Source organism: Dicentrarchus labrax, unplaced genomic scaffold, assembly GCF_905237075.1.
Source record: "Dicentrarchus labrax unplaced genomic scaffold, dlabrax2021, whole genome shotgun sequence".
NCBI classification, from domain to species: Eukaryota; Metazoa; Chordata; class Actinopteri; family Moronidae; genus Dicentrarchus; species Dicentrarchus labrax.
Genome location: NW_026136719.1, coordinates 8,091,296 through 8,114,054, shown reverse-complemented (window position 1 = coordinate 8,114,054; position 22,759 = coordinate 8,091,296). Strand labels below are relative to the sequence as shown.

Here is a 22,759-nt window from a genome sequence, read left to right as displayed (position 1 = left end):
AAACCTAAAGAAGATAATTCAACTCTGACAGTGAAGTATCCTCCCCAGACCTGCAGAAGTAGCCAACATCCTCTCTCTCTCTCTCTCTCTCTCTCTCTCTCTCTCTCACACACACACACACACAAATCACATGCTCTTTGTGAGTTTTAAGAGGGTATCATTAATGCTTTTTGTGAGCTCGCAGTAACATAACAGTTGGACGTAGACTGTAATCAAGCCCAGAGAGCTCAAAGCACTAGGATATATAAAGCTACAACCTGGTTTCTGTCGGAAAAACACATTTATTTTCATGGATAACCTGAAGCCATGTTCTTTTGTTAAAATAGGGGCTTGCTTTTTGTTTTTAACTTTAAATGTACACATTGTTCCTGTATTGAACACCTCCAGAAAGTCGACTGAATTAGTATGCAGCCAGCTGTTATTAAAATTTCACAAGCATGTTATGAAACAGAGAACACCTTGAGTGTAATTACATGTTGTTACCCAGATGAATATGTCTTCTAGAGGCAATTTACTGCTAAATTTCATTTTCACTGACTCTGAGTCAAAAACCATTAAAACCTCCCGAGAAAAACCACAGGATTTGACTTGGTAGAAATGATGCACTTTTTATGATCAACTGAGGAAATAAGTGAGCGCAAACACAGTTTGAGTTTTTCATTATGTCTCTCAGAAGACTTGCAAAGTGTTTCTGTTCAGATTGAGCCACAGAGTCTTCAGCATACCAGGAAAACACTCATCAAATCTAATGTTTATGCAGAGCATCTGAGAGCTTCATTTTGGAGAACTTACTGGAATAAAACATTTTGATTCTTCACATAAAACTTTAATTCAGAATTATAATTGTGAAATTGAAACATAAATCTAAACAGCTGTAAACTGCTTGTAACAGCATGAAAACACTGTTTTTCACTTTTTATGAAAATATCTTGAAACACATTTCTAATTTCAAACCAGGCACAGACAAACAAGCATCCACAGTGTGACCTGTTTTTCTGTGTTTGCTTCTAATCAGATTGAATTAACCTTAAATGCAATAATAGCTCAAAGGATGTTTCATAAGATTCATATAAGTGCAGACCCATTATGGCATTTTAGCTGTTTCATGTTCCCTTTCGCAGCCATTTTCCAAATTGGCTTCCTAAAAAAAAAGCCAGCAGCCTCAGATGTCTGAAAAGGCTTGTCCATTTCCACATATTCACACTCATTTTGTCTATCCAATATCAGAGTGAGCATATCCTAATGTCACAAAATTATAAATCATACATTGGTAAATTATATTGTCATTGAGTGAAAAGCCTCATATTCTGGTGATTTTAATGCTTCTACTTTGTTCTGTTGTACTTATATCTGTTATATCAGTCTCCCATGTCTATAGGAGAATTATTTAAGTGCTAAAAATAGGCAAAAGGCAGCTTTAATGTATTCCATTTTACACACTTATTTTCTGGATTGTCAGTATACTGAATGTAAACTGTTACTGTAGTTTCATTACAAGCTGTCTGTTTGGATTGTCAAATATAAGAGCTATGCAGCAAATGCAAATAGGATTTATGCAGTTATGTTGCTATTCAGCACCAAAAAGAATGAATCAATTATTTATTCTCTCTCTCTCTCTCTCTCTCTCTCTCTCTCTCTCTCTCTCTCTCACTCTGTAGGCCTATGTGTATATATATATATACACATGTATAATGTATGTATTCTGAATCATGCATTTTCCATGTGTATGAAAAAATGTAAGATACATATGAATGAATACATGTTTGGGCCAGGTTTATTAAATGAAAGGTGACATCCTTTTGTATGCTCATTAATCTCTCTACTACAGGTGTCTTTTTAATGAAAACCTAAACAAATTGATTTGTATCTACAGTATTGTGCAATCAAGATAAGCAGTTAAATACTCCTTCAGCTTCAGTGCCTCCTTTCCTTCATCCAAAGAAAACACAATATCCCGTTTGTTCTGTTTGTTTTGAAAATTAAAATAAAACCAGCATATTTTTTTATTTGTATGCTGATGTCATTAAGAATTAATTAATAAGTTAGGATGGATTATAAACAAATTTAATTTGTTGATGGTGTATAAAACTACTCAATTTTAAGGAGTTATTTTATGAAGCTATAGCTTTTGACAGAATGACTGAATGAAGGAGAATATAGGAGCTCAAATATGAAAATGTAGCCTGTTTTCATTCCCAGGGCATCAAATACCGACATTGTGACAGACCCCCTGACATCTCAATAGTATATATCATTAGTGGATAATCACCTGAAAATTGTGTTTTCGTCACCTTGAGCTGGTCCTCGTCCACAGAGTCCACTATATTGAACCACCATGTTTCTACAGTAGCCCAGAACAGACAAATCAAACAGTGACTCTAGATAGGCCCTTTGCATTTTTTGCGCATTACATGGCCTCCGTAGTTTCTCCTACGCAATTGTGTTCTTTTATTTACTATATTTGGCAACAACAACCAAAGTTAAGAGACGGAAACCGCAAATAAAACAAGTGAAAAAATAATGTTTTCTGATACTACTAAGAGACACCAAAGTCTGACATTATCAGATCTTACATATAGGGGCTTTAATTTCACTATTTGCACTACAAATATTTGGCAGCTCAGTACTGAGACAGTGTCTCAGGAATGGACGCAATCGACTATTTGGATGCAGTTACATGAGCTCACATAAGGAATTGTGTAATGTGCTGCATGCTAATTTGTATGATTGTAATCCTGATAATGACTGATATCTCGTTATGACTTCAGCTTTACAGATTCACTTAATCTGTTACTGCACATCTCTACTGCCAAAGACAAAACAAAAACAAAACTGGCTTTGTATATCTGTCATGTTGGGTACTGAGTAAAAGCTGACATAAAACTTGAATCATAAATGTGCATAAATTTGTCGCTGTTATGAAGCTCTTTATTTACTGGGTTTCAAAGTGCTCCACCTTTTTACTTTTTCATGACTTTGTACGCTTTTGTATTGCACTGAAGTCTGAAGCCTGTTTATCCTCTGTTCAAGATTTAGACATTTCTATTATTCACGTCCCTGATGAGGCTACACGATCCCATTAGCTTCAAACACTGGCAGGCCATGTGAGGTGCCAGTGACAAGCTGTTTGTGTGCTTGGGACAGTAAGCTACTGTTAAACCTCATTTATGGCAGTATATCAACAGCTGACCTCCAAACAATGATACCTTCACTGCACTACTTTGAATACATGTCATTTGGTTATGACAACAAAGCACATGTCTAGATATGCATATTCATGTTTTTGATCCCTAGGTAATAATATTTCAACAGTTCTGAAGCCAGGGCTGTAGCTACAAGTGGTGACACTGAGATCATCTATTTAATCCATATATTTGTATTTTTGTGTATTTCTGGTGAATGGACTGTGCTTACATAATGCTTTTATACAATGTGCCTCTCATTCATCAATTCACATACACACCAAGTACCATGCAAGGTGCTGGTCTGAAGATCTGGAGCCATTTGGAGTTCAGCGTCTTGCTCAGGGACACTTCAACATGTGGACAGGAGGAGCAACATAAGGGTGGGATCGAGCCTTTTTTAAGCCACAGCTGCTCTTTTTGGCTTTAGCATGCAAATTTAAATAAGAAAATAAATAATACAAAGATGAATAAAAAAGGTATTTCTTTTGTGGACAAACCACACACACACACACACACACACACACACACACACACACACACACACACACACACACACACACAATAAATACATAAATAAATACAAACAAGTGATGAAGGTATCTCACTGAGGCTTTTCAAATCTTGGTAGGGTTCTTCAGTGTGAGTGTACATGTGTTATGTATTGTGTGTATTTTTGTCAGCAGCAAAAACAATAGGCCTTTTTCACAGAGGACAGTTTGACAGGTCACAGCGGGAAAAGCACACGTGTACATAATAAACAGGAATGATGGCTGTATTCCATTTTGCTGCTTCAGTTTCACCTTCCTGGTGTTGTGCATCCTGCCTCACTGTGACATTGTCATGAACACTGGAATATAATAACGGAGCATTAGCATTATTTTTCTTTTCTTCACAAAAATAAAATAAATTGAAGGAATTAGAGGTACGACTCCTTGTTCTTGACTCACCAAAGCATTGCAGCTTTGAGTGCCACTTCATCCGCCTCACTTGTGAATTCAGCCGCTTCATGACTCAGTTAACCGAGGAATGAGACAAAAACAATCCCGGCTCATTTGACGCACGATACCTTTGAGTTCACAAAGTCACACGTCACTTGGTAGCCTGATATAGACCAGAGACAAAGGCGTGGATGAAACCCGAGCTCGCCAGCCTTCTTTTTGTTGCCATGACTACAGCAGCCGTTTCCAGTGCCTCTGTGAAAAAAAAAAGAAAGGACTCAGAGGACCTTTGGCCAGAGGCTCCACCCACTGGGGGAATTCACAGATCTAACCTGGCAACCCGGCAACCTGGCAACTAAAAATGAATATAAATCAACTTATTTAGATAGGAACATGAAATGAGGCGGTTACAAATTGACTCATTCCCCAAACCCCTGAATCCTTTGTCCCTTCTCTTGTCCTTACGTTCATTTCCATCCCTATCCTGTTTGGCCTTTTCACAGCATGCAACTGGATGCCATTCAGGGTGTGTTGCTATTGCTGGCAGGTGTAGAGCAGGTTGAGCAGGTTGGTCCCTGAATGCCACTCTGCTGGGCCCTCCTCCCTCCTTTCCTGCTTCTCTCTCCAGGCCGACTGCTGATTCACTCTCACACGTTGGCAGCTCAGTGAAGAGATTTTGTTGCCTGTGCACCTGTTCTCATCTGATATAAGGCTAAGAATAAGGTAAGGATTTACTGAGGAAGGATTTACTTCTTTGTCTTGTTTTTCTCAGGAAATGTGTGGGACTTTAAAGTGGATGGAGGAATTTTTATGTTGAATCTGTTTAATAAGATTTAAGTCGCTGTCATATTTTAAAGTTAGTTACTAAACTAAACTAAAGGAATTACCAATAATAAATAATGTTTTTTTAGAGAAATATCTTAATCTAAAGACTTATTTCACAATACACTTAAAACGTGTAAAATGTTTGAAATTTGGGTAGTTTTTGCCACTGTTTCCTCCTTTGAAACAGTAAAAATAGAGTTCCAGGAACAGAAATGCTTTTATTTTCAATGTGAAAGTAAAAGGAGCTTGTTGCTAGGTGCCAAAACATCCCAACAACGAGGGACATACATACTGTAGACTGTATTACATAACCTAAACAGGGGAACATATACAAAGTAGTTACACAAGTCAAGTCTCAAAAATAAGAACCCTGTAGTGCAGTGACTTATGAACTTGGGAAAAACGGTGGAGTATCACTTCTAAACAGTAATACACACCCTGCATTTATTCAAAGTAAAATGACATGAATATTAACAACAAATTCTACTTAAGTATGAAAAGTAAAAGTACTCTTTATTTGGAATTGGCCCATGCCAGTCTTTTATTATCGTATTATTGGATCATGGATATTGTTTCAACTTATACAGTCTAACTAAAAAGACTAGACCCTCAATAAATCTATGAGGAATAAGTACAATAATTCTCTCTGAAATCTCTGAAAAAGGGGTAGAGGTAATAGGAAGCATATTATGGAATTACAAGAACCTTAAATTGTACTTCACTACAGTACTTGAATAAATGTACTTAGTTACTTTCAACCAGGATTTTGTCTAACACAGATATTGAGCTTTCTACGATGCAGTAAATGTACAACATAAATGTAAACATATTAAAATGTGATAATAACACAGGTGAACTTTAAAAAGATTGAATGATTCACGGCATAAACGTCAGTTAATTAGTGTCTGCATGTGGGTTGAAGGAGTTCACAGTGTTCACAGAATGTATAATTGTGCTTCTTTAAGTCTTTGGGTATGCTTATGTGGGACTGAATCTCTGTGTAGTCACGGTTGACAGAGCTGTGGAGGTGATAGCTGCTACAAACTCTGACAGACCAGCTGAGTGGGAACTCTTTTCAACAGACCACTTCTCTGAGTGCGAAGGGTAAGAAGTAAACATCCCTGCCTGTTTCTTCAACCCGCTGCGGTGCAGAGAGTCTTTGGTAGGGCGCTGACAGCCAAATACTCTCTCAGTGGGGTGGACAGTTTGCCGCTGTGATTTTGTTCCACACAGCTATGCCCAATGTGATGACGGATGTAAGGATATTTTTAGTATCGACAGGAAGTGACATGTTGAGTATACACAAAACAGGAATCACTGGTTTGAAATTCAATAGCCTGCATATGCCATACAAAGAGGAAATAGTGGTCATATTTGTCGTCGGCAGATATAATTCAATACAGGTCACCTGTTACATTTTTGAGTCATAGATTATCATTTGATCTTTGCGTGATCTTGTCTGCGTTGACCATGTGCTAATTTACGCAGTGCAAAATCAAAACAAACCAGTAGCTCTGCTGCGCCTGTTACACTGGTTCTAAATTAACATGTCTCATTTACACCTAATTCTCAGCTGCCTGCAGCATAATTACACTCCACAGAATGTTCAGTATGTGAGGAGTCACACTTCAACATGCTCTGCTAGTTGTATTATGTGGAGAGAGGGAGGGATGAAATGCAACAAAGGTCATTGCTGTTTACATGGTACACATTTTAGTCCCTAGACCACCATGACAACCACCCCAAAAAATCTCACAGAATTTGGAGCAAAGTTGCTGATAGTAGTGACATGTCAAAAAAGTAAATGTAAAAATATAAATGATAGAGTTGTGAGTTTTCTTTTGATACAATTTTAAATATTCTGCAACTTCAAAACTTGTCTTCTGAATTTAACAATGAATTCATTAAACAATGCTACAAGTTAATGTTACAATTGGGATTTTTTATAATTTAAACTTTGTGAGGAATCATGTTTTTTCTGTCAGATTGGTATAGCAGACAGCCTTAAATACAATCAATCAATGGCAGTTAAAGGCAGAAATTCCAACCGCAATACTCAATACCCTTCATTGTTCCAATTAGGAACAAAACACACCACCATAGGTACCGCATGTTTTCTAAATGGACCCAGAATCCAGTTCACAGATGTGGATTTTAATCTCTAGGTGCAAATGAAGCTGTCTTAAATATTATTTTCACAGTCCAACTGTTATAAGCTCTAAATTGTTCACTCTATCTTGGTAGATTGAGCTATTTTCTGTAATTATGTGCTCATAGTGTGGTATAACCAGCAAACTTGAGCCGTTTGATTGATCCTGCGTTCACACAGCAGACTGCACCATCAACAACCCACAGGTTTTTCCATTTATTTCCCACAGAGAAGTTAAAAAAACACAGAAACATGGCTGATGTGTGGATGATAAACAAGGTCGTTGAGAAAGTGACCACAGATGAACATTCCTGTCTCATTGCTAATTGCCAATCAATACGATTGCTTGTTTACATCCTTATTTAAGAACAGCAGTCTCATTTTTGAAATGGGTGAGAAATTGCTTGCACCCTTTTTAAGAAATTCCAATATATATTTAAAAGACTATGGATAGATTTGATTGACAATCCACTGGTTTAAAAGAAATTTAGTTCTTTTCAATTTATTTTCAGTAAGTGGTAAATGGACTGCACGTATATAGTACATTTGTACCTTGACGGACAAAGCACTTTATAATTGGCCTCTCATTCACCCATTGATACACACACACACACACACACACACACACACACACACACACAGATGGCGACGGAGCTGCCATGCAAGGCGCTATCCTGCCCACTGGGAGCAACTTAGGGTTCAGTGTCTTGCCGAAGGACACGTTGACATGTGGACAGGAGGAGCAGGGGATCAAACCCCCCATCTACAGACTAGTGGATGACCCGCTCTAGCTCCTGAACCACAGCTGTCCTATTGACTCATTAAAAGAGGATATCAAGGAATCAAGGACATTTAGTTTTTGTGAAAGTTTGCAGTTCCTTCATGCTACACACAAATAAAAAGATAATTATATTTATAGGATTACATAGAAAACCAATAAAATAGAAACAATATATAGTTGTTTATATAGATATATACATTAACATATATACCCAAGAAATAATTCTACAGTGCTTTTTTTTTTTTAAACACAGGAACTAGTTATGATAATACTATCACAGAATATATATAATTATATAGTATAATAATATGACAGATTTGCATGTTCAAACCTATGTTGCTGCAGGCCACAGCATTACACACTGTAGACGAAGCCTTTTGCACTCTTTATAAGAATCAGCTCAGAACAAAGCAACCAATCAACAAAGTGACTTGCAACGAGAGTGCCCTGTAGGGAATAACTGGAGCTGCAGTCATTTGTGTGTTGGAGTGAAGCCGAGGGGAGAACACATTGCTCACAGGGTACCTCTGTAAATTCACGCTGCCACTAAGTCAAAGATTGCGTTGGGACTGTGTTGAATTGTGATAATTCGCCATGTAACAATGCAGGGACGACTGCCTTAAAAAATCACCAACAAGCTCCTGATGTACCAGCTGGGGATGTCATGTTCATAATGTTGTAGGCTCCATCAACTGAGTAGTTCCCTCAAAAACAGGAGGTGGGACAAGATTAGTCGCTCAAGGATTTTCATTATGACTTGTGTCAGTGCAGCTGACCTGCGCTGGTGATTTTGTGCTCCTGGAAAATAGGAACAAACAGAGATGTCTTGTTACACGCTGAGCCTTCGTGTGTGGCCAGGGAGAGTTCAAAGGCAGTGATGAACACAAGTTTAACACCTGTGGCTCCTTCCTGATGGTGCTTATCCCAGGCAGGAGGTATACAAAGTTACTGGGAGAAAGCAGGAAACAAAATGAAAAGAAAAACATATTTGTTTTTGTAATTTTCTAAGTAAAGATGCATTTATGTCCAGCCTCCAATGTCTTTATATTTTGACTCAAATTTACAAGGGAAGGATTTGTAATCATTAATCATTGAATGTAATTATATTGGTATAGTTTTGGAGGGATGCCACAAAAATATATGCTGAATTGCATGATTGCAACTCAGTTTCTAAGAGGTTGTTCTGTGTTTAATCTGTGTATAATTTCAAGTTTCATTTTGACGTATCACAGATATACTTTAGTATATTGTCAACATACAGTTATGTAGAGTTGGGGGATATAATTGAAATCAATAATACTGATAAGACAATTATTCCCATGTTAATGTTTATTGTGACTTGGCAGGTGTATGTAAAGTCACATAAGTCACTCAAGATCCACTTGCTTACCTATTGTGGAGCTATCAATCGTATAGCATGGTCTTCATTAGCAGATGAAGTTTACTCAGTGATGTAGAACTGTAGATGTTTAAAGTTACTTTTATGACTTTGAAAACCACAATGGATGACATTTATTTCAAGAAATACAAAAATGTTTTATGTTCTGTCATGTGTTTCAGAGTAAAACCAAAAGGGGAAAATGGAAGTGTATTTAAAAATCACAGCAGTCCTCCTTCTGCTTGTCCAAGCCTCTCACCTGGCATCGCTCCGAGACTCAACCGACTCTCCGGGGCGGACAATTGATAAAGGCTGGCTCCGTGAACTACTCAAAAATACAGCTGGAAGTCAAAACACTACAGTTCCTGAAGTTGAGACAGAATACGATCAGGCCAACAGCGGGACACCATCTGGCTTTATGGCAATATATAATGAGGAAGAGGAGAATGCCATTGCAAATGATGGATCTGATGATGTTACTGTTATCGCTACCACCGAGCCTCCCGCAATGCTAAATGTTACAACCAAGCAACCTGAATTGCAAAACGCCACTGTTTCTCCAACTACTTCAACTGCAGATCCCACAAACTCAAGCCAGGTCAACATGACAAACGCTGAGGAGGAATTTCATAACTCAACGACCACTCCTCAAAACTCCACAACTGATCTGAGTGCCCAAAACTCCACAACCTTGCCAGATTACTCCAATCACACTGATCTACCGACGACAACCATGGCTCCAGAGGGCAACGCTACGCAAGAATCCACAACAAAACCCGACGAAGATACAGGGTCAATTAATGCTACAGAATCTACGACGACAACTGTAACAACCACATTGACACCAGAGATAAACGAAACACCCACCACGTCTTCATCTACAATGACACCAGAGATAAACGAAACACCCACCACGTCTTCATCTACAATGACACCAGAGATAAACGAATCACCCACCACGTCTTCATCTACGACACCAGAGATAAACGAGACACCCACCACCTCTTCATCAACAACAGTCTTCCTATCTGAGACCACAGAAATGAGCCCTGAGACTACAACTGCCGCCGCTCCAAACACACCTGAGAAGGCCAACAAGACAGAACAAGGTTCAGCCCTAGGGACCAACTCAGAAAGAGGTACTGCTGCAGTTTCAGGTGTCACAGTATCTGGTGCACATTGCTGTGTCCAGAAAACCGCTTTGTGTGTTTTCCTAGAAGCATGACATCACATTATAGACCGATACCGGGGAAAAATTGCATTTGTGTGAAATTCCAAGACCTCCTGACTGACTAAGGCAGAAAATCCTTTACAGATCCCCTTTAGAGACTTGGTTTGAAAGTAACACTATGCTCATTGCTAAAGAGCATATATCACTGTTGTTTTACACATTGCTTTTATTCCGCCCTTTCCCTGACCCACATTTGCTTGCATCTATTTTCCCACTGGCAGAATACAAACGTCCCTTCTTTCAAAGGAAAAGGTTGGATTGGGTTTCAGGTGCTATCGATGTATCCGCTATGAGGGAAGGGGTCTATTTCAACCACCTTCTAAGCAGGACAATGAAACCCTGTTTTAGTGGCAAAAAAACTGAAAGAGGGACTGAAGTCCAAGATACTTGTGCTGCCTCTTTGCAGGGGCGTGAGACTAGCCTTTGGTGTCGACCACAAGATCAAGTAGATAGGTCTGGAAAAGGTTGCATGCCATATACAATAGTGCTAATAGATGTTCATATCTATCATATCTATCAACTCGAAAGTCTACTTTTCCTGCACCATGGCAAGGGGGGAAAAAGGGGCCTCTAGAGAGCTGGCGCGAGTTTAGGATTAAAATAAAACTCACATTGCATGGACAGATGTGACAGCAGGACATAACACTAACAGATGACGGCAATAAACAGTGGGAAAACAGTTGTGAAACTGCGGGTAACACAAGAAGAAAAAACTGCTCCACAGTCACCATGACAGGCACAGTGTGTGCACAAAAGCACAGACGGTTGAGTACAGATAAACATAGTCTATAAATATAAACTTACAAGGCAAGTTTGCTTTTACTGACATCAAAAACAAAAAACAAACATTCACTCCAGTGGCTTGACCGTACAAGACCAAGATAACATACAGTTATTACAATGACATCAGGTCCTACATGAATCATGTTTCATCATAATATAGCAAGACAAATAGTCTACAGCTTTGCAAGCAGCTCTGTGAGGCTGGGCACAGTGGTGACCTGAGCCGAAGGCTAAGATCAGCATGCTAATATGCTCACAATGTCACTGTTAACAGGTTGATGTTTACCAGGGCATAATGTTCACCATTTTAGTTGACTGTAACTTGTTAGCGTGCAACAAAACATAGCTAATTATCACTAAACACAATGTACAGCTGAGGATGATGGGGATGTAATTAATTTTACAGGTATTTGGACATAAAGTCGGTGAAAAGTCAGGGGATCACTTTCACATTCATGGTAATCCATCCAATTGTTGTTCATAAATTTCAGCCAAAGCCATAAATAAATATCAGCCTCATCGAAGAAAAGTCAGAGGATCACCAAAGTCAGGGATCCTTGGGGAATCATGATTATATACCAAATTTCAAAGCAATCCATCCAGTAGTTATTGAGCTATATCAGACCGACATTACAATCCATGGAGCCAGCATACCTGAATACACCTATAACCTACAAGAGAACAAATTTTATTTATGTATGTAATTTTTTGCTTAATCTATTGGCATGAGACAAAGAAACTAATACATAGAATCGCTGTATACATATACAGGGATGACGTCTTTACTTAAAAGCTCCCTAGCAAGAAAAGAAATATAAGACATAACTGAAACAAATACTCTCACTCATATTTTATTATGTCTACAAAAAATGCATCTAAAGCAAACAAGAATTGAGATAGGCCTACACTGTGAGAAAAGTCTTTTGGTTCAACTTGCCCCAGGTTAGAGGTAAATTGATCTTAGCAAGTGGGTAAATTGAGCCATATGTAGATAAACTGAGCCACTGAATTATTTATGTGTGAGTCCTGATAAAATAGAAATGTACTATTTCTGTGTCAAAACATACTGAAAACAATTTCACTTTCACAAACTGCCCACTTCCCACTGCTGTTGTTCTGAGCACAAACTGTAAAGTATAAAGTTCTTTATGTAACTTCAACAATTACGCTTTTGTATGTCAAAACTCTCATTGCTAGAATAGAATGGGTCAATCTTGTTAGTAGAAGCACTTGTCAGTTCATACTTGATGTTTTTCCACACCTGTACAGCAGCTGTCATAATGCAAGGGCACAGATGTTGATGTTTAATGGTTAGCTCTGTGCTATATTTACATGTAAAGAATTGTGATATTTCAATGATCTGTGGAGAACTAAAGTAATGTTCAGTCACGTCACTTTATCTAGATGATGAGCACAGCCTGACGCCTTAAAATATTCAAATGTATTCAAGAAATTATTATGATTTTGGCATGTTAATTGCATTAATTATCGCAGCGCAAATTAGACAAATCTGTACAGCTGACTAATTGGGATGTGTATCTATGCAGAGTGCTGCCACTGGAAACACAATTTCAGAAACACATTTCAGCCATAATTATCTGACAATTAACCCTCAAAGACAGCAGTTGATATAAATAATTTTGTTGTTGACAAATTATGCATTACTCTCTCCCAATGCCCTCGACCCCTCATTCCTCCAATAAAGGTTTGGAATCAGATCTCCAGAGGAGTAAAAGAAAGGGAGCGTGGGGGGCTGTACTGGGAACAGCGGTGGCTGTGGCCTGTGTGGGACTGGTGGCCTACATCATCCTGAAAAAGAAACACCAGAAGGGTTTCTCTCACAGGAAACTGGTTGAGGAGTATCCTTCAGACCCAGGTATGTTAATTCCTACACGCCCCTATACAGTAAAGGCTGAACTTGGTTGGTATTTTGATGGAACATTCAACCCTAGGGCATATGTAATTGTTATCCGTCATTGCTTGATCATTAATTGTAATTAGGGTTGCCAACTTGATCAAAAGTTTGAAGTTTAAGATTTCCTAATATGAAAGTCCCTCTCCACTCAAAAATATGTTTTTCTTCTTGTTCCTCCAGTTGAATGTTTGAGCTTAACTGTGCAGAATGATGTATGAGCAGAGTCTGACACTAGAAAGATGTTTTCACATTCATCTGCTGAAAGTGAAGAGTTTCTCTGCGCTCACTGAAAATCAGATTTTAAGAGGCGGGGCTTACAAGCATGATTTGTGACATCATAAATAGTTGAGAGGTTAATCCTGGTGCAGTGTGCAATTTATATGCTTACATAAAAGTGTGATGTAGAAACTTGAAGCCACCAGTGCACATACACTGAGAATGGACATTACAGTGAAGTAGGAGGCATCTTGTATCCAGCAGGAAACCTTTAGAAACGAACAACATATGCATATTTATAGATTCTGGAACTTTTAATGAGGTCTTTTTAAGGATTTCATTTTGTAAATTGCAGATTGCAAACCCGAAATGTAACGTTAAAATAAAACAGTGCTAAATATGTTTCTCATTATTATTGTGCACTGTCACTCGGGTACTATTTCCCCCTAGTTCAACATTTTAAGGAAACAGCCTTCTCTAGAACATGTTTCCTCTAGATTTTATGCTACGCTACGGTAACTGATGGCTGTAGCTACATATTTAACATAAAGATATGAGGATGGCGTTGATCTTCTCATCTAACTCACAGCAAGAAATTGAATACATGTATTTCCCCAAATGCCTTTAGCCTAAGCCTTAGCACATAACTCCATCCTGCTCTAATAAGGTAACCTTACCATGCAAAATAGGATCATGCACTATGACAGTTTGCAATTAGTTTCATTCTTTCCCTGAATGTTCTCACACTTCCTCATACCTTTCTGCTAACTGAAATCAAGCTGCATGTTTTGTTTTCTGCTGCAGCATACCGACCGGTATGCCAACATATTTAAAAATGAGTCAGATTACTAAATGGCAGGTCTGAATGCCCATTTCATACATGCTGTACATTCGTAACATTGGAGGAACAACAGGATGTTTTTCAATGTGAACTGATCCTTAAAGGACATGCTGGCGATGCCCGAAAGCAATCTGCCGAAACAAAATGGAGGAAAAGCTCTGTTGTGGTAAACAGCTCTGCAATTCTTTTTACAACATAACTTTAACAATGCAGAGGGATGCAGCGCTCTGTATTGTGGCAACATGAGAAATGAACTACCCAGTCACAGCAGCGTATGAACATTTGTTCAACACGAACACGCCCATAAGATGCATGCTCAAACAGTAATGATAAAAGATTTCTGAGAAGCAAGAGAAAGCCTGCCACTTGTATGTGTCATTATTCCATCCACAGAGAATAAATAATTGTTGACTACACTGTCAAACACACCAACCCGCCCACACAGAGGCAAAAGGAGCATTTCTGATCCCCAAAGATTTTTTTTTCTTTCAGTGATAAAAAATAATAATTATAAATTAATCTAAAAAACACACTTTTACAGTTTGATTTTCCCCTGCTGGAATACTTGATCCCATTTGTATTATAACCTGCGTTACCAAAGGCCAACTACTCCACCTATAGTACACATACAAGTCAAGTTAGTTTTATATATATCCTAAAATTACAAATTTGCCACCCTCTATCATTTGACCCCAGTTTGTTTGTAAGAAAAAAAATTCCCAAAATATGCTATAAGAGGAAAAATATAAGGTAGAAAGCTCGCTCACTACTTAGCCATGTTATTAAACGTTAAATCAACACGTTTGTTTTTATTTCTTAAATTCATTTTAACGTCTGCTTCTGTTACAATTCATCATTTTTCCTCTCCAGAAATTGAGGCAAATTCTTCTCAGTGGACCCAGGAGGGTTGGCAACCCTGTCTCTGTGTGCAGTTGTTATTTGGTAGTTAAGCTGAAGTGTACCCACTTACCTTCAATCTGTCTTGTTTACTCTTCTTGGTTTAGTCAGTTACGTGTAGTGATTTCCTACACTTCCCCAAATGACTTTCAAAAAGCTCCTCATAATGTGTATGGACCTGTTGAGTAAAATGATCACTCCCGTTGATTCATTATTGTCCTCTGCACCTACAAGTACTGAATGCAAGAAAATACATTCTTTTTGTGATTGATTTAAAATAAAAAACAAATATTGGGTCAAAATGGTTCAAAATAGAGGCTCAACAAGGGAACCATGTTTTAAAACACAAAGTTGGACTGTAAATACATCAATATGATGTTGCATTGTCTATGTTAGGCCAGTTATCTGTGGGAATAAGAGCTTTACAGTGTTTCTTTATGATTTTTCCTTCAATTCCAAGTTTAGTTGCAAGTCAGATACATAGACATAGACATACAATTTACCAAAAACTATTTGAACTTTGTATGTATGTAAAGTAAAGTAAAGTACTTTCTGTGTAATATAAGTTCACCATAAGTTTGCTTTTAATTGTAGAGTTTAATGGTACAAATGTTAACTTGTCTAATTTCTAGTTCTCAGATTAGACAACACCGAACCTTTGGACTTGAACCTTGGTGGTTCGGCCTATTACAACCCAGGACTCCAAGGGGACAACATGCAAATGACCAACTTTCCAGGAGGCCGTGGAAACTGAAACGACTCCCAAGACCAAAGTCATGAACTCCCTCGAAAGAAAGTCGGCCAATATTGGCATTTAATACACAACCTATAATGTGGAGATTTGTAAATAAGACTGTCTGAAAGTGACATTGGTGGATGGAAATTACAAAAGAGTTTGTAACAGTCTGTTGTCAGCCACCACAAATGGCACTTATGTTAGATTATGCATTGTGTTGAGTAAATTTATTGCATTGAAATAGAGGGATTGCTGAAGGCAATCTATCTGAACTACACTACTACAGCCAAAATTAACTGTCAGCCATTTATGTATGTTGCCAAAGGGAATCAAATGAAGACTTTCCTAATGAAGAATACACTTTGCAGTCAATGAAGGGTGTTAAAAAATGTATATTTGTTATAACATTTGGTTTAATTTAAATGATGTTTTGTGTGAATAGGAGCCACAAAATGCTCTTAAAGACAAGAAAATTTGCACTATTCAGATCGGCGATAAGAAACGATTCCTGCTGATGCAAAACATTTGTAAAAAAAAGAAAAAGAGAAAAGTGCTGTTGTTCTGCAGCCTAAATAACAGATGACACAGCTGCCCTGTTGAGGTCTTTGCAACAAAATTCAGGAGCCATGGTGAACAATACGATATCCATATCAACTATCACCTGCTGGTATTGCATAAGGAAGGAAATAAGAAGTTAAATTTAAACTGCGCTATTCAGATTTTCCACAACTGGCAGTCACAGCCAGAGTCTGAGAATTGAACCGTCAAACCAAAGACTGGAGTTTGTTTTTCTACACCAGTGAGGGAGGTGGAGGGAGGCTGGGTGCTGTTTTGTTATTCATAGACAGAGGTTTTGGTATTCAGGAAGGGAGTTGTGTATTTGGTCTTAGCACTACTCAGTAGCAACAACTATATCATCATAATATACTGCTTAAATCTTCTGACCTCCAGGTGTCCAAACAGAGATTTGAGTTTCTCCTAGCGACTGTGTGTACCTTGGAGAGTTACATAGCATTTACCTGCTGCATATCTAGAGCAAAATTAGAACATATCTGATGCAGAATTTTTTTAAACTTTATTTTTTTATTGTTATTATTCTCCTAAGTTTGCTTTAACTTTGAGTGACAACCTTCAGCAAGAACAGGGTCTCTTTTTTACACTGAGACAATGCGGTTGGGAAAGGAGGGAATAGGAAGGGAACTACACAGTCTTCTTTTATGTATCTTATGCCTTTGTATGATAAGATCTAACAATATCTCATAATTGCTCATTTCTAAACTTTCTTACTTTTCTTTGTTATACAAAAAAATTACACTTTTATAACTGTATATATGAAAAAAATTCATCCCAAAAATCCATCTTCCAACTCCCTCGATCCTTTCACTCATCATTACGTGAGTGAAGCCTGCACTCAATCAATATGCGTCCTTATTATGATTGATATGTGTCTCAGCTCGGCCTAAACAGCCAACAATAACTCGGAGATGTGTGATTTTTATTTGGTGTGGTTAGACGGTTCGGCGGCAGCCAAGGCAGGTCTGCTTCTTTCCATGTTCTAATTTCAGACATCAATCAGAGAGAGGAATTTTGTGTCGCAGTGTTAAAGAATCACAGTGATTTCTGCAGAAAGATTGCAGGGCGGATGGATAATGGGAGACATGTACATCAGTTGCAACTGCTTATGAAATGTAATGGGACCTGATGATGCCTTAATAAACAACCAAATCCTCTAAAAACCTTTCCTTTGATTTGATATGAAATGCGTTTATATGAGTTCTCCGTCCAAGATATTTGAGGTATTCTAACAGAAATGGTTATTATATTCATTGAACACACACAAAAACATGCAGGCAAACACACACTGCTTATTCAGTATCAAGAATATATTTGCACAAGTGAGGGTTTTGTTCATTCATCACAAAAATATGTGCCCTGTGGAGAGATTGTGCCTGTTTTAATTAAGCACAACAATTTCGGATGTGACTGTTTGGCAGGGTGCTGGAATCAATTAACTGACGCCAAGTCCTCGCTAAAGAATGTACATATTTCATTGGGGGGTATTGGCAGGTCAATTTACACTTCCAGCTGAGCCAAATTAATTCAAATGAAATTAAACGATTGCTATCTAAATTGAGGCTATGTCACATTTATTATTGGCTAAATTCAAATTCATTTTCTTCCAGCTAACTCGCTGGAAATGAGTTTAACCTATAAGATTAACCTGTTGTAATAAGCCAAAACACTTCCTTTATCAGATGAGCCTCGACAACAATTAAACGGTCAACAGTGCATTATGCTGAAATCCTGAGGTTTTTAATGAACACGGGGCTTTTATGTCAGGGTGAAGGCTAAAGGACCTAAAGTTTTTCAAGAAACAAAGTTGCATACTTAGTCTGTGCACAGATTACTGATGCTTTCACTTGGCTTTCACTTGGAACATGTGCTTTTACTTCAAATTGCAATTACTAAAAAGAAGAATTTATTCCGTTTCCAGGGGTACTGTCTTACATTTTATTAGTATAATATCTGTGTGGGTGGGCACAAAAAATAGTAATAGCAATGCAATTCCAGCAGCCACACAAGCAGTTAACAAGCTGGGTCCCTGACAGTGGCTGCCATTGCTTAGTCCCATTATTGATTTGAGCACTCCCTACATAATCTGTGCTATGATGTGCATCATTAGGTAACATACTACTGAGTGCTGAGAATACAGGAGTACCTGCTGCTGATGTGAGTTTTGACAGTCTGATCATTTACTGATCACCACAACTGTTTCCTCTTTGCAGGTTCACTACAAACTTAACAGCACAAAGAGTCTCAAATTTTACTTTTTGGGATATGTAATTATTTGCTTTCTTGCCATGAGTTCAATGAGAAGCTCTCCTTCATAACTGTCACATATTCCTGAGGGACTTATCATTCTTAAGGACTTCCTATATTCATTCCATAAATATGTAGCTTGAGCCAGTTAGCTTAGCTTAGCACAAAGACTGGAAAAAAGGGAAAACAGCTAGCCTGACTCCATTCAATGGTAACAGAATCTGCCTATGATCACCTCTAAGGGCAGATTGATACCAAATCAGGCACCCCAGCGATTACTTACAGGGTGGTTCGGCAGTGTGGGAATGTTTATTTGTGCTTTAGAACGTAAATGCTGTGAAACAATAGGAAAAGTCGCTTTCTCACTACCGGCACTCCCTCTCCTCATTCACTGTGCCTGGATAGCGCCTGTTTCAGCGATATTTCAGGGTGGCTGGAGCAGTTTGAACGGTCTGATTGCCATTTGGTCACTGTCACAGGTTGCAGTGTTTTGTTGTGTCCCCTGCGGCCCCCACTGCTGCAGCCTAAACCGACTACCCCCACTCAAATGAATGGAAGGACTGACCACAGCACCTCATTTGGTCTGAAATGGCCCTAAATCTCACTAATTACCACACTATGTCCTGTTTGTGTATTCCATGCAAAAGTTTATGTTATGTATCACACTATCGGACTGTGGACAGGACCGGTTGTCAGGCAACCAGCAGAAGTTATCGGAAGTTACTGGAGTGTTTCCCAAATTGTCGAATTATCTCTTTAAATTGCTAATGGTACAAAACCAACATCATGTAGGCTTGTTAAAAAAGGGAAATAATTTCTTGTATCAGCGTTTGCTATACTGGGATATGACAGGCTCCAGTCAGAAGAGCACTACGGAAGTTGACAGCGCTTCTCCAGGCAACACCCGCCCTCAATTGTCAGGCAGTCGATGCCATTGGAAAAGACCCACAGAGACTTAAGCTTAGATGCTATTTCCACAAATATGTCCAAAAAGTTATCCTATTTTGAAAAGTAGAAAAATATGCACAAAAGCTGCAATATCATCTATTTCCTTATATTAAAAGTGAGGAGAATTCAGACTTCAGTTTTACTTTAATGTCTTTAATGCAGTGATATTGTGTAATTATGTTATTTTCAGAATGAAAATAGTCTGACATTACTAAAGATCAAAGAAATTTGTTTCAGTTTGTTCTTTTCTTCTTATTGATAAGCCACATTGAACCTATGATGGAAAAAAAGCCCATTAATATTTAGAACAAATCATCAGCACGTCCCAGTAGACCTCAAATGTCCAAGTTTTACTTAATAACTGGGAGGACTAGGAATCTGTGACATATTGAGGCTGATGTGCAGCTGCTGTTTCAGGCTCTGTTGCCAAACCTGCCCAACTAATCCACAGAGAGAAATTCTGGTGAAAGAAGGAACAGCTTGAACTCCAGTTTGACAACGCATTCAAAACACCTGAACAGCTACAGCGTCTGGCACGCTCAGGAAATATTGTTCCTGTCTTTATTTGGTGAATTTGTGACACAGAAAATGTGAATTTCTACTCTCAAAATTAGGTTTGTTTTTAAAAACACTCAAATCACTGAAATGGTTACAAAAAATAAAATAACTGTCAGCTTCAGTCTTTGTTTGTTGCAGGTAAAATCACAATTTCACAGTTCTCATATTTTCCTCAAACTTTATCCAGTTAGCTTGGAGTTAATTTAAGTTTTAATAAATCACAGAATAACACATGACTGTGGCATATTTGAAGTAACTCACATCTCTCTAAGTAAAATTATGATTTATTTAAAGTGCATTATCACCACTGATTGTCTCAAGACATACAAAAACAGTAAAAACAACATTACCAGCATTTTAGAGGAATAGTTTGACATTTTGGGACACACCATTATTTGCTCTCTTGCGGACAGTTAAATGATACGATCAATACCACACACATAACTGTAACTTCATAATGGAGCTCAAGCCAGGAGGCAATTAGCTTAGCTTGGGACAACAACTAGAAGCAGGGGGGAACAGCTAGCCTAGCTCTGTCTAAAGTTCAAAAATCAACTTCCCAGCACCTTTAAACCTCACTAATTACATCTTATTTGTATCTGTGCACAAACAGAAATGTAAAAGTGACAATTTATAGTTTTCTATTAAATACTTACAGCTCTTAGTATTCACTTCCACATTTCTGTTTGCGTACGGATTAAACAAACACGATATAACTTGAGCTTCGGAGGTGTTGGCAGGCAAAATATCTAAACTTAGCAGAGAGAAAGAAGAAATCAGAGTGACATACAATTGTACAAAAAAAAGCTGCTTTAAGATAAAACAATAGAGCGTAGAATAAGAGAGTGGGATAATAACAACAACATTTTAGTTTAGTCTAAATGACAAAATTATGAAACAATAAAAATGATAAACCACAGCTGATTAAGGAAACTTTTTTCTTATGGAGGCACAGAACTCGTGTTGCCAATTTTGTGTCAGTGCAGGTGTATCCAGAATGATATAGACTGGATTCTGTCTTAATTGGGCAAACTAAGTTTAGGGCAAGCCCACAGGGAATTAACTAAGTGAGATTAATATTCCCAAAAGTATGCTGAACTAACATACTGTGGGGGGGGAATTGAAGGTATTGTTTTGCATTTTAAGAGTACATCTACAGCTCAGACTGTTCTGACATAAAAGAGATTCCTGGGGTGTATTTAAAAGCTAACTCAATAGGTTATGACAGAGAGTTTGAGAAATGAGGCCAAACAGCAGGTTCACATTCTCCCTCTGTCACTGTCTCATTGCACAGGTCGGTCGCTCTGCAGCTTATACATTACCCATGTGTCTGACAGGGTATTGTCTGTCAGGAATCTTTCCACACTGGTTGCTGCTGCTGCTGTTGGGTCACTGGGGTGGATCTGAAAGGTCAGTGTCCTCTTCTGACAGAGCCCATTCTGGGAAAGATAAACAAATATGAAAGGTTTCCAAATATACAGATGAGACAGGGGAGTGATATTTGCATAGACAGAATGTGAATACTGACGAGTTCTGTGTAAAGTATGCAGGGTTTTCACTATCAGTTATGCAAACTAAGACACCTGTAAACTTGTGGAACATGGCGATGATATTCAAAGCATGATACACAGTTTACCCTCCAGGCACAGTTGCCAGGTAAAGAATAGTTTGACTTTCACTTTGCTGTTACCTCACTAAGCCCCACTGATATCAAACAACCGCACAGTATAAGTACAGTATATTTTGCTATAAAACCCAGGATTAAAATACTGGTTGGTTCATAACTCTGCTGCTTCAAGTTTCTCTCTTTCACTGAAAAACTAATTTCATTCACTGATAAATTCTAGTTTTTCCACTTTCACTAAACCTAATGAAACTCGACACTTCCAGCACATTTTTCACATGAAAAGCCAAGAATAAATTGGACTAGTAATGTGAAGAGAAGAAGTAGTTTAACACTTATTAAGAATGATACTTCATGAATGAGTAAAAACTGTTGTAAATTACAGTTGAAAAGATAAAATCTGCTATACAGTTAAGGTTTGCTTAGGTTCAGGCACAAATAATGAATTAGTTAGGGTTAGGGAAAGATACTGGTTAAAATGACTACTTCAAGGTGTTACGTGTGCATGTTTTGCCTCTGCTGTCTTGTGTCCTGTTCCAGGTACCGCCCTCCCCATCTGACTAGTCAGGCACACCTGCAGCACCTCAGCAATCAGGTGGATTGCTATAAAGCTGCAGGGATAGGAGCAGACGGGGCCAGTGGGCCAGATAGCCGAAAAGAGTTGTTAGTCTTGTGGTCATGGTCAGTGGAAACCAATATTGAATGTGGTAAGGAAATTGGAACTGTCCAACATTTTGTTGACCTATCCATAAACCCTATAACCTCATCCCTCTGTGTGGCTCTGTAACAGCGTCACACTATGTCCTTCTTTGATGGAGTGAGGCAGACCTAATATAATCTCTAGAGGGCTTTATCACAGCAAAATAAAAACAAATGTCATTTTTGGGCGTGTGCTGAAATGACTAATGCTGGCAGTATTGGGAGGACTGTCTTG

At 38.3% G+C, this 22,759-nt stretch overlaps 1 protein-coding gene and 1 long non-coding RNA gene across 2 annotated transcripts; one reads left to right on the top strand and one right to left on the bottom strand.

Annotated features, from left to right (window-relative positions):
- Positions 1–261: 261 nt before the first annotated feature.
- On the bottom strand, positions 262–4,371 carry LOC127351423 (uncharacterized). Its single transcript, XR_007880897.1, has 2 exons — positions 4,133–4,371; positions 262–4,032 (listed from the first exon to the last, which is right to left on the bottom strand). It is a non-coding gene; the product is annotated as an uncharacterized LOC127351423 (long non-coding RNA).
- A 307-nt stretch (positions 4,372–4,678) lies between these two features.
- On the top strand, positions 4,679–17,611 carry muc15 (mucin 15, cell surface associated). The gene is made up of 4 exons (XM_051378937.1): positions 4,679–4,846; positions 9,439–10,395; positions 12,976–13,146; positions 15,772–17,611. The coding sequence occupies exons 2-4, from the start codon at positions 9,459–9,461 to the stop codon at positions 15,891–15,893; spliced, it is 1,230 nt and encodes a 409-aa protein (XP_051234897.1). The 5' UTR covers positions 4,679–4,846; positions 9,439–9,458; the 3' UTR covers positions 15,894–17,611.
- The last annotated feature ends 5,148 nt before the right edge of the window (positions 17,612–22,759 follow it).

Coding starts and splice junctions, on each gene's coding strand:
- muc15 (XM_051378937.1), top strand. CDS start 9,459: ATGGAAGTGTATTTAAAAATCACAGCAGTCCTCCTTCTGCTTGTCCAA. Junction 10,396..12,975: donor AGGGACCAACTCAGAAAGAG/GTACTGCTGCAG, acceptor CCTCCAATAAAG/GTTTGGAATCAGATCTCCAG. Junction 13,147..15,771: donor GGAGTATCCTTCAGACCCAG/GTATGTTAATTC, acceptor TCTAATTTCTAG/TTCTCAGATTAGACAACACC.